General features: G+C 40.7%; 1 protein-coding gene across 2 annotated transcripts in view; it reads right to left on the reverse strand.

Annotated features, from left to right (window-relative positions):
• Positions 1-14,990, reverse strand: part of TESK2 (testis associated actin remodelling kinase 2) — a 111,825-nt gene that overhangs the window by 56,046 nt on the left and 40,789 nt on the right. For both annotated transcript variants that reach the window (XM_032804535.2, XM_032804534.2), the window contains exon 4: positions 9,528-9,576. In XM_032804535.2, the coding sequence (XP_032660426.1) occupies positions 9,528-9,576 (49 nt within the window). The remainder of the gene's footprint in view (positions 1-9,527; positions 9,577-14,990) is intronic.

Consider the following 14,990-nt stretch of genomic DNA (forward strand, 5'->3'; position numbering starts at 1 on the left):
TTTAATCTTACTATAGGGCCTTATTATAGGGTCAAGGGAAGGGCCCTCCCCTTTCCCTTCTGTCATTTTGGTTTTGCTGGAGATGGAGCTTTTGGTGCGTGCCTGACAAGTACCATATTCTAATAGGGTAAATTTGGGTGTCTCTACTTCCATTTTAATCTCCTTTTTCTTGTCTCCACCTCCTAGCTTTCTTTCTCTTATTATTGCAATACTCTGGGCTAACCTCACTGAAGTAGAGAACTACTGCTATTCTCTTCTGTTGCAGAAACACCACTGTCACCCTTTTGAAGAATTAATACTAACCTGAACGAGAGGCTCCTTCAGTACTGCAGAGAAAAATACTCCCACAACACAAACCTCGATTGTTTGGTGAATAGTTGGCTATAGGGACATGGAGCGAAGAGTGCTGGAGATCCAGTGATGCTCAGTTGCCTCCAGAACTGAGCAAGAATAATGGCCCTTGTGCAGTCTACTACTTTGCTATGAACTGAGTGTAACAAACAAGGGAATCTGTTTGTATGATCTATGAATTCTGTGTGAGATTATGAACTCTGTATGCATCTTTGCCAAGCAGCCAACTCCATTTTGAATGTGCAACCCTTTACCTTCTCTACTGTCTGTTTGCCTCCACATTGGGCTGAAATAGTAAAAGCAGAACAGAAGAGAGTAATTGACGTGAAATGCTCTACCACTGAAATGAAATTGCTCTAGAGAATAAGATCGCTCCTACCCAGGAGAACTGGGTTTGTCTGAGAAGAGGTTGCCTTGGCAACAAAGTTGCCTGACAGGGGTCTCTGGTCACCTGGGAAAGCTGGAAAGGGAGTCATCTGACAGAGAAGACTGGAAGGGAGGAACAGATCTATAAGGGATCTTTGGCCCCTTTCAGCAGCTCAAGCTGATAGGCGCTGATGCAGCCTTGAGGCAGGCAGGGGAAGCTCTTCTTGATTGCCTGAGCCCAGATGGTCCCCAAGGATTCCCAAGGGAAGGGTGTGCTTGACAGGGACATTACAGTTAGGATGCATATTGTTGTCTAAATTATCAGTACTGTCTTGTGCTTTATATAACTAAATATAAAACAGCAATGCTATTAGAATCTGTGCAAAGAGTCTCTGTGTGAGTTATATGCTTCACAATTACCACATGCCTCCTGAAGAGAGTTAAACAGCAAACCAGAAAGTACTCACCTCGGGGTGTTCTGGGAAAGGGTACGTTTAAAGTGACGGGGGAGTCTGAAAGGTCACCACTGGGCCTGGGGGCCAGTAAGCTGGTCAGCAAGTTCCAGTTCTCAGGAGGGGGTGCCAGACAAAGGATCTGTCCCCTGAGAGTGTACCTAAGAACCTCAAGATTGGGAGAGTGGCCAGGCACTGATCAGGCCCCACGGGCTTAAAACACTCAAGAACGCAGTGGATGGGTCCTTTCACAGCAGTGATGTGTGGCCAGCCGAGGAAGCCTGAGACAGCGGCACAGATCCAGTCAATCTGGACATTCAAATAGGTAGGCCAAACTCCCTGATCACTGGGAAAACTAAGGATGTTGATGTGCTCTGTAATCTCTTGCACAGAATGGCCCTAGAACTAGTGCAGACCCACAGGGGGTTTCATACCTGTCAATTTTTCTTGGAATCCTTGTGTATTAGGAAAAGAATAAATTTTGAGAGTCTCAAAGACCCCCGAGATGCATAATGATCACTAAGAATTGCATTACCTGTTATGACTCTGCTGTAGCCTGTGGATTTGGCATTTAGGAGAATCAAGTGGTGCCTAGATGTCTCCCCAAACCAGAGCCAAGACCCCATTCAAGGTTTTCCAAGGGGAAGTGGAAGCATGCCTGAGGAGGATAATCAATTGCAGATTCATCTTTGCTCACGGAAGCAGAAGAGAGCCATGGAAGCCTTGACTATTAGATATTTAATTTGTAAGCTAACAACAATTCTGGGAACTAGGAGCTTTTTACATTCTCTCCTCCTGGCTCCAGCAGTAAATTATAAGTACTGTAAATAAAGCTACCCCGCCACCCCGAGACCTCAAATCCCACTGATTACATTTAAAATTTGCCTAGAGTGGAGATGGGGAGGGAAAGTGATTCCCAGTCAATGCAAACAGACACACTGGGGACAAAAAAAATTCCCTACCAAAAGCAACAGAAACTTCCATTAGCACTAACTGGAACTGTGAGCACAAAATATAAAATAAGGATCCACAGAGCAAGCGGCGGGGGGAATTCTGAACTGCTACATAACAGCATTCTTCTCTTATGACAATGACAGAAGATTATGATTGATGGGAGTAAAAGTAGCAGTGTCTTGTTCAATAAGCTATTCAAATATAATGTGACAGAACAATACAACAAGAATCCCCTTGGAGATGAAAATTAACATGTCTGGAAGTATTTGCATTGTAAACTGTTTCTCCTGAAGCTTAGTACACAGTTGTAAAAAACACCTCCTTAAGTTGAAACTGTGCACAGGTTCAGTTAACTCCTTTAGGTTTTCTTTTTTAAAAGAAATGTCTATAGCAGCACTTAATATATTTTCCTTATAATGCTTTTTGGCACACCTATACACATTAACACCCCATCTTCCCACACTACAGGCTGCCAGCACATATTGCAGCAGAGAGCAGTGCTGCAGCTCTTGTAGGACTCAGGAAGCATTTCACACTTCAACACTCTTCTAGGAACCTGAGAGTGCAACATCTGTAAAGCATACTACACAAAGTGATTGGTGTGAAGAACTGCTGAGCAGAGGTAGAATCTACACTCAGCCAGGAAACCACTGAAGGGACATCAACTGCACTAGAGGGCTTATTTTCCTACTTTTCCTGTTCAGCATCTCCCACAGTTTTTCTCTCAGGACTGTAAGCTGATACACACACAGCATCTTACAGCCATGGTTGCCTCAATGGATCTGGGACTCTTGAAACACCTAACAACACAATGTCCACAATGGGGAGAAATTTTTGTACATTGGACTAGTGGTAACAAGCCCAGTGTTGCTACCATCCGGCAAAATTAACACTTGTAAAATGCCTGGGGATGTCAATCATGTGTTGTTTGTGTGGCACTGTGCAGACGCTGCAAGCTCAAAATGTCCCAACCAGCAGTTTATAGCAATATCTTTTCATCTGATGTACACAGTGCTGCCAGGGCTTCGGTTTCCCCATCAGCAATGCTGCACTGCGAATATATAAAAAACTCAGAGTGTGTAAAATGGTTTCACATATCTTCAGCATGAAAAGCATTTTATAAAAATCTTACTGGCCCCTTATTCAGAGCCTCATCAGAGGAATCATTGCAAGAGACTTGGAGAAAAAGTTGCATAAGGACAGTGAACACTTAATGAGTGGCTGCTATCTACTGAATGAAGCAAATCCAGATGTCCCTCTTTGCACTCTACAGCCCTGTTGTATTAAAGCATCAGTTCCACTTTCCAAATGTTTTTAATCGTGTGCTTGCAAGGGTACATACTGTACTACTGCTCAAAAGAGATGCCACAGCTTCCAGTCTGAATAGCACATTGAACACATTCAGTATTGATTATGCTGTGGAATTATAACATATCCCAAGTCCCAGTCCAGTCCATTTAATTTCACTTTTATATTTTGGAAACCCCATGCATTAGCAGACAGTTCTTTCCATTCTTGGCCAGACAGTTTTCAAACAAAACCCATTTCTGAGGGGGACAATTACAAATGCTGCCAAAAGGAAAAGAAACAAAATAAAACCAAGCACCAGAATATCAACACTTTCCACAAGCAGACAACTTATGTTCTGTAGATCTCAGCGTGCTCAGATTCTTGTATGATCAGACAAGTGGAAAAAGTTTTGTTAAATGTAAACTTTACTTGCCACCTGCCAGCAGTAAAGTGCTAGATACCGGAAACACAGATCCTGCAACAGCCAGATCATGACCTCTACAATTCTCAGAGCTACTCTAACTGATTTTATGGCTACTTTCCTCCCACTTGATGGTATTTGCATGCCTCAAGAAAATTAATGTATGCTACAGTACATTTGCTAGAAGGCCTCAGCTTTCTTCAGATTACAATTTGTCACAGGAACAAATACATACAAAAATAAATTAGACATGATTAAATTCTTTGTTCAGATGTTAATTTTAAATCTCCAGAATCATAGAACTGGAAGAGACCTCAAGAGGCTATCTAGTCCAGTCCCCTGAAGTTGTGGCAGAACGAAGTATTATCTAGACCATCCCTGAGAGGTATTTGTCTAGCCTGCTCTTAAAAATCTCCAATGATGGAGACTCCACGACCTCCCTAGGAAATTTATTCCAGTGTTTACCCACCCTGAGAGTTAGGATGTTTTTCCTGACGTCCAACCTAAATCTCCCTTGCTGCAATTAAAGCTCATTGCTTCTTGTGATATCCCCAGAGGTTAAGAAAAACAATTTTTCTTCCTCCTCCTTGTAACAACCTTTTACATACTTGAAAACTTATGTCCCCGCTCAGCCTTCTCTTTTCCAGACTCTTTTCCAAACTGTTATCCTTCTGAAAACAATCATTGCTCCCAACCACAGCAAAAGTGTAGGTCCTCTGTACTAAACAGATTTAACATCAACAAATTTTAATTTTTAAGCAGCTTTCATAGTCTGGAAATAGATTAAATTAATTTAGAAAGAATCTTCAGTGCTGTCGAAGTCTGAAGGCCTCCATCTATCCAAAGAACAGGTCCAGCACAGGTTGCAGTAGGGTTGCCACCCATCCAGTTTTCACTCAGACAGTCTGGGTTTCAGTTTGTGCATCCAAGTGCCATTTGACAAGTCCTGATGTCCAGTTTTTTAATCTGTGGGGGAAGAGGTGGAGCAGCGGTGGGGCCTCAGGAGTCCGGTTACCAGCCATCAGAAAAGTGGCAACCCTAGGCTACAGTAATGGAAGATTCCGCTTGCACTGCCTCAACCACGCCCTAGAAAGCAGAGGCCTCTTAAGATAACATAGTTCAACCTCTGTGTTCAATTCAGTCCTGGACAGCTCTCCTGAGAGTGCCAATGAGGACAGAGATTAGAATCAGCCAAGCTGGTGGATTTTGTTAAATGGGACACGTTAACCAGAAAACGGAATGACACCAATTTATTTCACATAAACTAGTGAACAGCCACGAGCTGGTAATTTAGTTTTGGTCACTACAGTCACCCTGGGCTGTATTGGAACTGTAGGCACTAGAGGTAGCGAATATATAGCCTACTACTAATTCCCCTAGCCGTTCACTTCTGCCCTTATTCCTCAAGCCCCAGAAACTCCTTTAAGCTATGTGACCAGTATTGTTCACAATATTCCAGAAGAGGGAATGACAGTATAACTGGCAAAACTTTGACTCAGAATTTATATACTTATATTATTCAGAACTTATATAGCACTTTACATTTTCAGAGCACTGTACAAGTATGAACTAATAAACCACAAAACAGCTACTGTATTAAATGAATGCCTGCATGCGTTCACTGCTTCCATGACCAAATGCCCATATGTAGCAATTTTATTGTTTAGGCCAAGGGTCGGCAACCTTTCAGAAGTGATGTGCCGAGTCTTCAGTTATTCACTCTAATTTAAGATTTCGTGTGCCAGTAATACATTTTAATGTTTTTAGAAGGTCTCTTTCTATAAGTCTATAATATATAACTAAACTATTGTTGTATGTAAAGTAAATAAGGTTTTTAAAATGTTGAAGAAGCTTCATTTAAAATTAGATTAAAATGCAGAGCCTCCCAGTCTGGTGGCCAAGACCTGGCAATGCGAGTGCCACTGAAAACCAGCTTGGGTGCTGCCTTCAGCACCTGTGCCACAGGTTACCTACCCCTGATTTAGGCTGTTAATTAAATTTACCTTAGTTCTCACTTGGGCAGTAGCAAACACTAAAATTAAAGTTACATACAACATTTCATCATAACTCCCCTATTCTGTCTGGTCATAACTCTAAAACATTCTACTTAGGTCTGAAACATCTAATTTTTTGCCTCAATCCAAAAGGTAAAATTTTGTGAAAGCCTGAAGATTCTCTCTATTATTTTGAATTACTGGTAACCAAAAACAGAAGGAAAAAAGGTTGTCTATTTCACTTGCCAAGAATTCAGAAACTGCTGAAGAAAGCAAGCACCTCTAACCTTAGCTACTTCTCCATAGGAAGTGTCTCTTGGTTTTTGTTTGTTTGTTTGTTTTTTGAAGAGGTGTTTAAAACGATAAGCATTTGGGAGGAAAATGTCATTTCTGAGCATGCTCAGCAGTATCTGTTAAGCATAATGAAATCTGATCACTTTTAGGACATGTTTAGGGGCAGGAATGGGGCATTCTCCCTGCTTAGCCTGAGCAAAGACCCCAAAAGAGATGAGCACTTATGCTTGTGTAACAGTCATGAAGGAGTTTTACTTAAGTGCACAGAGAAAAAATTCTTAAAACAACTTTGTTGGGTATTGGAGAATATCACAGAGATTGAGAAAACTGTCCATCTCACAGTTTGAAGGTCTTCTCATAAATCTGCTGCATCCTGCAATTTTCTGAAAAGTTTAAGTTTTCATTTTAAAAACATCTTTTCCATTGTGAAAAAACAGCTATTAAAATCTGCTAAGGTGCTTCAGCCAAACAGCAGCAAAGGTGTGAACTTATCCTGTCCCTCCTTTACTGCATTCACCCCCAATGAATTCTGAACTTCAAAGGCAATGTGTATATCCATTCAAGAATCATAGGACAGAAAGGGATCTTGAGAAGTCATCTAGTCCAGTCCTCTGCACTCATGGCAAGACAAAGTATTATAAGATATTCCTCTCCATTTTGATCATTAATGGAATCATATGCACGTTAACCTCCTGAAATGTTTTTTTGTGCTCTAATAACTGGCTGCACTCTATTAAAAAAAAATTCACAAATTGTTATGGTGGGCAAATTCATTTTGGTAAATAATAATTAAAGGTGATCTCACTCATACTTTTTTTTAAAAACAACATACATTTTTGAGCAATACAAAGTTACAAAAAAAGTTGCATTGACAGTATTGTGGCTTTTTACATGTTTTCATATTAGGCAGTTTTAAATAATTTACATCCTATAAAAAATATTCTAAAAGCACTGAAGTTCATGCAAGATTGCTAAGCAAAAAATTTTTGTTCTATTAGTCATATTATTAAAAAAAACACTATGGGGAGTTTATCAAGACACTCAATAAAATGTCATAATGAAACAAAATATCTTCTGTGAAAATTCTGTCACTGGGGGAAAAATGAGTGCATTTTTTGTATACATCACATGTACAGCAGAACAAAATCAGTGTGTGAAACTGAATTATGAGGATTGCTATGTCTCTCCCACCACATGAAATGTGGTGCCAGTTTCTCTTTTAAAACACAGTATCATGTAAAGAAAAAACTGCAACATCTGATGTAGAAACTTATTCTCCAAACATGGCTTCATGTCCAAGTTTATTACAGTACCTAGTTTAGTAGAAGATACTTTATCATACAAGTTGGTCAACTCCCAACTCTCCCAGGGTGAGTGTTCTGGGCTCCAACTTATTTAAGAAGCCGAGGCCCTAGAACAGGGGTGGCCAACCTGTGGGTCTGGAGCCACAGGCGGCTCCTTGTATAGGCACCGACTCCAGGGCTGGAGTTACAGGTGCCAACTTTCCAATGTGCCGGGGGGGGGGGGGGGGTTCACTGCTTAGCTCCTGGCTCTGCTCCAGGCCCTGCCCCCACTCCACCTCTTCCTGCCCCTTCCCCTGAGCCTGCCATGCCCTCTCTCCTCCCCCCCGCCCGCCTCCTGCATGCCATGAAACAGTTGATTGGGAGGTGCAGGCAGGGAGGGGGCGGTGCTGATGGGCGGGGCTGCCAGTGGGCAGAAGGCGCTAGCGAAGCCAATGAGGGGCTGTTGCATATTACTGTGGCTCTTTGGCAATGTACATTGGTAAATTCTGGCTCCTTCTCAGGCTGGCCACCCCTGCCCTAGGAGTCCATTGGTATGAATTACAGAACAAGCTCTTTTCCAATAGATTAAGATATAATACGTAATACATGCTTGGGAAAAATCAGGACAGCAATTACAGCAACCGTATTAAAATCATATTACACACAAGAACTGTCAAAGTGTAGCAGCTGTACAATGTTCTGCCACAGAGGACATCACACCAGTTCAGACTGACTTAGTCTCTTGCTGAGTCAGTAGGAACTGGGAACACCATGGAGATAGCAAGAGCTCATCTTGGATCATTCAAGAACACTGCTGAGCTTCAGAGGGTACAAAGTCTAGCCCAGGCATTCCCAAACTGTGGGAGGCATACCCGGGGGTATACAAGACATATCTGGGGGGTATGCAAGAGAAATTGCGTAATGGTGGATTTTATTTATTAATTATTCTACTTACTGCATTTTCATAATGGGCTACAAAGACAAAATTCTGTGGGAATTTGTTATACAAAATATGGGCATTAATTTACTTCAAAATGTAACAATGAGAACACAGATACATTGATGTACAGAGCTCTCACCTCCAATCACCACACAGCGTGGGTTCAGTTGCTCAGCAACTGTCCAGTCTAACTGAGCTCAGAACTGAGTCAGGGTTTTGTTTTGGTTGTGTACGTCACCTTATCACTGTATCTGTACATAACAGTGAAATATGGACAGATAATTAAAGACAGGTAATGTTAAGAAGAGCACAAAAAGTATTAGTGAAAAGAAAGGCAAGGATACAAGGGCAGCTGGTAGATCTAGAAGAGAGTATGCTATAAGAAAAGTTTGGGACCTTTGGTCTAGCCTACCTCTGCTGGATGGATGGTGGCCACACCACAGAGCCCAGGAAGGGAAAAAGAAAACATTTTGAAAAAGAAGTATTCATAATTTGGATGCCCCTCCCACAAACGCATGAAAAATAAAGCATAAATAAGAAGGCTGAATTGTAATATGATGGTACATAAAGAAAGTCATACACATACATGTTTTCAGATAAAGGCACCTTAAAGATGCATCCAAATGAGATTTGGACGTGAACATAAGAACGGCCATACTGGGTCAAACCAAAGGTCCATCTAGTCCAGTATCCTGTCTTTCAACAGTGGCCAATGCCAGGTGCCCCAGAGGGATTGAACAGAGCAGGGAATCAGCAAGTAATACATTCCCGGTAGCCCATTCCCAGCTTCTGGCAAATAGAGGCTAGGGTCACCAACTATCCGTGCCCATCCTGGCTGATAGTCATTGATGGACCTATCCTCCATGAACTTATCTAGTTATTTTTTGAACCCTGTTATAGACTTGGCCTAGATACTCTTTTGGATACTCTGTTAGTGGCCATTTTACATACCTAAATGTTGATTTTTCATCTAATTAAGGGTCTGTGTTTGAAAGTTGGGTGTTAAGAGTCTATTATTTAAACACAATTAAGAAGCCTGATTCTGTAACATTTACAGTAAGTGATCCTATCAAAGCCAGTGGGACTACTTACATGAGTAACTGCTACTCAACAAAATGTAGAATCTGGCCCCAGGAGAGTACACACAACAAACAGTTCAGTACTGAACATAAACAGTCTTACCTCAGTCAGTGCATGCAGTTGTCCTTGATGTACGCAGACACCCATAAACCTACAAAACACAGAACAAAGGGTTTTTTTTAAATATATAAATAAAGACAACAGAAGTGAAGAGAGGAGGTGGTTCAATGTTCAAGCATTAGAAACAAGCAAGAATCAGTTCAGTGAAAACCGCACATCTCAGATAGGAACATTTAAAATCCTAGCTTAATAGAAGGATGAGGGGCTATGATACAATATTTTGAATGCCCAGTTCAATAGAGCTCAGGAGACAAGACTCAAACTCAAGTGGAAAATTACTCACTAAGGGGTAAATTGTCATTTTCTCCAAGCCTTGAGGAAAGGCCAACATATAGCTATGTCACCAGGAGAAAGGAAAGGGGTCAGTCACAATTAATTACCTTCCTTCCCACTTGGATGGGAGGGACAGCCAAGCTGAGTAATCAGCTACATGCCAATACAAATAGCAAATTACTTCCCCTTCTGCACTGGCTACATTGTGCTGGCTGTTATTGAAAGGTATGGAGAGAAGAGAAGCACTTTATGCTCGCATATTCTGCTGCACGGTCACATAGGGCAAGTAAACATTTTACCCTGAATGACTGTCATGTGATTTCAAAACACTCAGACTGTACTCAACTACTTGGACTGTAAGGTCTTTGGGGCAGGGCCCATCTCTCTGTGGTGTGTTTGTATAGCACCTACCAGAATGGGGCCCGTAGCCATGACTGGAGCTCCTAGTATTCGTACTACAGAAGCACCTATCGTCCTTTGTTTTTAAGCACAGTGAAGGGAATAGCATGCTAAACATTCAGCCCTAGGCTACAGGAATGCAATCAGAATCTCATGTCCACACCTCGCCTCCCCCCAGGTTAAGCTCCTTGTGTTCACCACAAAATGGCAATTTGTGTAGCAGATGTCACCCTGGATGTGGCAAAATGTGAATGAGGACTAGTAAAGCAGAATGTAATAAATTCAGCATCTCCCATTAGAAAGTTCATTAAAGCCTGACTTTCTACATACTATATAGACTCCAGAAGTGTACAGTTGATTCCACATCACTGTAATATGAGATGTTTGCTTCATAATACAACCATTTTCAATTGTATCATTTAGAATTTGATCCTTTGGGGGCAAAAACATGTTGACTATTAAGTTGTGTTAATGGCTGACTGAGGAACTCTTCCACACACTCTTAACCCCACCCCGCCCCCCACCCCAACAAAAGGGTGTGTGCGAAAATGCATGATTTCAGTAAATGTGATCATTCTAGACGTGACAGAGGAACCTTGTGAAGGTCGGTTTGTAGAAATAATGACCTTTCATATCTTGAAACACTTCTGCATTTAAAAACAAAATGATGCAAGGGACATGTAGTACTAGTTAAGCTAAGCTGCTTTTGAAGAAATGAATGATCCTTACTGTTCTCTTGTCTAACAGCTGACTGGTAAATTACCAGCAACCCAAGAAAAACAATATAGATAAGGGCCTTTGCATAAGCTGAGCTGTGAAAATCTGTTTTCTGTAAGTAGGAGAAAAAAAAACAGAACTTGCACCATAAAATCTGGTTTTCCACAGCTCTTGCCCCATATAATATCTTTCTTTACCATGGGGGAAAAAAGGTGCAAGTGTAAATACTCTCTGGTTCATATAATGCAAAACTATGGTGAGTTCAGAAAGAGAGAGACACTTTTGGATATCCAGTTATATGGCTGCTGCCTCTTCTCTCCTATGGGAAATTACTTACAAGGAAATCTGTAAATAGGTCATCCATATTTAAAAACCTTTAAAAGGTCAGAAATACATCATCTATTCGAGAAGTGACTGACATTATGCAGGCAAACTCTGAAATACACTTGATTAAACTAAGGCTACTGAGCTTCATTCACAAAACCACCAAGTCGGATACGCAGTTCTGGTCTTCCAGGACATTTAGATCCCAGACTCCAGCGGCTACTCCTGCACAAGTTCTGAGAGCTTGAAAATGTATTTTGTCCTTTGTGAAACAAAGAAGACTGATGATATATTGCTGTTAATAAAGTTTATTATTGCAACATGTTTGCTCATTAAAAAAGGTTGCACCTTGTGGCAAATACATACACTAACATTTCAATCAACCCAGATATCTAAAACAGGTTATAAAGAATCTCTACCTCCTTTTCTTTCAAGACAAGAATCAAATGGTGTGTCGTAGGAACATGGCTTATTCAATATATCTGACAAAAGAAGCTGGACTCAGATTATCCATTTTAGCTACTTGTATAATATGGAAGATAACACAGTACATCTAGGCAGTAGGAATTCTATAGTAAAATTTGTAAAACAGGTTTCCAACAGAAGCTCACACACTAACTCACTGAGACGCACAAAATTCAGATAACTCTACTTTGCTCCTCAAAAAATTACATTTTTTTTTCTAAATGTGGAACTTCTAAGAATCTTCAAACATTCCACAAAAAAGAATGAATTAATGCCACACATCCCTGACAGACAGACAAAGGTCTTTTGGAAAAGAATGGGTTTTTAAAATTTATTTAAATAAAGTCTGATGTTAATCCAATGAGATGTTTGTAAAACAAGGTTGTTCTTTGTCGAAGGGAATGGTGACGGCCACAGAAGAAAAATAATTGGCCAAAAAGCAGACAGAATTCAGAAGTTTCAATGGCGTTAGCCTGTTCTGATGGAATTTGTAAATTGTGTCAGCTAAACTGCTTGGGTCACTGGAGATCTCAATATCAAACCAGCAAATTATTTGATTTCAATTTTCTTATTTAATATACCTTTCCACATCCGTTATAGTAAAGAATACAGTCTATATCAGAAGAAAAAGTAACCTACAGCTCATCTATTCGAGAAGTGACAAAGGTCTTTTTGTTTTTTAAATACTAAAACCATTAGTAAAATTGAAACAGCCATTTAGTGGGTGTTCACACACCCACATCTAGGTTGAAGAGGAAAAGAAAGCAATAAACTAGAAGCACTAAGATACTGATGTGACAGCTTGTGGTTTTATTAAAAATAAGAAAAGTTTGAGACCAAAAAATTAGCTAACTTTATCTGTTCATTTGGAAGGTATAAAAGCTAAGATAAGGCCAATAAGATTTGACAGTGTCTCTATCAGAGAGGAATAAACAGAAAAAGATGCCATGTTCTGCAGCCTACTACTGTGATCACTCAGATACTGCAGGAACAGGCAGCAATTCAAAACCCTAAGGCAGCAGTGCAAATCCTAGAAACAAGAACACAATTAACAACAATGAGAAACACTGGTTTTCTGTCTGGGAAATAAAGATGTTTCTGCCCCTTAAACAGAACTGAAACAAGGCTCAGTAGCTATGAGCTCATAAAAACAGGCTAGATTATAAGTACACTTCTAAAACCCCACACTATTAGAAACTGCCATGCAAGCAAAAAGAAACCAAGACAGTGTTGTTAATATATTTATAAGCAACATAAAGTGTATCATTTAATCATTACCAAAGAATCTAACTTTTTTTAAAATCTGGAAAACAGATTTAAACGACATAGCTCCACCAATCCAAATTCCTGGATAACTTGCTTCTGTGTGTGCGCTGTATCAGGCAACAGTAAGCCTCAAAGCTAACCCAAATACTGCTGAAAAATAATTGTGCTAAAGGTAGTATAGGCAGCTGCTATTTAGAAGATACAACTACTTAGTTAGATTTAGAAATTCTTTGCCCCAAGTGAGATTCCATTTCTCTGGATAGGAAGTAGACCTGCTTGCCGATCCATTAAGGATTATTCCTCTTGGTGAGATGCATGGTCTTCAATGCCGAGAAAGTGAGGGCTTGTATAAATATGCTTGTACCATGGCACTGAATATTTTTGGAGGGCAGGGTATGGACGTAACTCTACATACTCTGGATTTAAACCCTATACACATTACTTCAACAATATTTGTACAAACCTCGTGAGGTATCGTCTGAAAACTAAACACCACATTGGTCATTAAAATCATTGCGGAATATAATAATGCCACATGTGAAGTTATTTTTGTCCTCTGATCCAATGTTTTAAAGTCTTTATTTGAGCAAAGTGGAAACAGGCCTACTCAGGTCTTGAATACAAACGAAGCAGGGTGACCAGGGACAATGGAATTGCAATTTATACATGCAATAAACAGAACCAAAGGTCACAAGGTGGCTGGGAGTCAGAATGTCTGGATCATAAAGAATTGGGTATTTATTTGTCTAGCCAATCTGGTCACTACCAGAGACAACGGAGGTACATTTAGATAAAAAGGTAAAGAAGGCCATCAAGCTAACCAAAGGAAGAAATTATCATCAATGGTGGATGCAGACTGCACCCACCAAGAAGCCTTTCCACTTCTGGAAGCAGGGTCAATGAACTTTGAGAAATGCGCTTTTCAAAGGTTTACAGGACTATAAAGAGAGGGGCGGTGTTATCTTTCACCTAAGTTGACAAGATGACAGCACTTCCTACTTCTGTGGGAGAATCTGACTCAGACACAGTCAGCCATGCTGAACCAAGAGTAATTGGTGAAACAATCCTAAACAAAGACGGCCTTGCTAGATTGAAAATACACTTCTAAAAGTCTAAAGTTTACTTGTATTTGATTGTGACCATTTCTAGCTTTATTTCTTATACTTGGTATTACCAAGCCTATGTCCCGTTGTTTTAATCTAAACCAACCCAGTGTTGTGTTTAAATTGAAGTAATTGTTAATTCCAATTATTGTGGCAAGCTGCTAGGTGCTGTCTCTTTAAAGCAGCAAACTAACTTCATTATTTCTCTGAGTGGTCCAGGAGAGGACTGGACACTTCAAAGCAGGCAGTTTAGCGGGGCAGTTCAGGACTGAGGCGGTGTTGGGGTCACTTGCCTAGTAGTAACCAAGACTGGCAGAGAACAGTGTAACAAGCAGGCTGCTGGAGTCAGAATTACTGAACCAGGGCTGGTTACATCACAGACACTCAGGCCTGGTCTACACTGGGGCGGGGGGGAGGTGGGGGAGGTGGCGGGAGACGGAAATCGACCTAAGATACGCATCGTATCCTAGTTTGACTTATCTCACATCCTCACGGCGCGGGGTCAATTGCCGCGGTTCGATCCCCAATAGATAGATCTTTACCCACCGATCCGGCGGGTAGTGTAGACGTACCCTCAGTGAATGTCTGTATGCTGGTTGGAAGAGTCCAGACAAAGGAGCTACAGCAGCAGAACATTTTAAGGCACCCAGGGTAACAGGGCAGGAGATGACAACCTTTAACTGGTCTGGATAGCACCCCAAAATGTGACAACAGACACAGGGAAGGACTTCACTAAATCTGCACTAAAACCTTCCATAGTTAATTGTACTAGATGTAATGCTAAATAAAAATGCATTTTAACAACTTTTTACTGTTGACACTGTAATCCATATCACATTTTATTCCAAAGATAAGTCATCTCACCTAGCCCTTTTTCAACTTCATACATTTTTATTCA

The sequence above is a fragment of the Chelonoidis abingdonii genome, chromosome 7 (assembly GCF_003597395.2).
Source record: "Chelonoidis abingdonii isolate Lonesome George chromosome 7, CheloAbing_2.0, whole genome shotgun sequence".
In the NCBI taxonomy this organism is placed as follows: domain Eukaryota; kingdom Metazoa; phylum Chordata; order Testudines; family Testudinidae; genus Chelonoidis; species Chelonoidis abingdonii.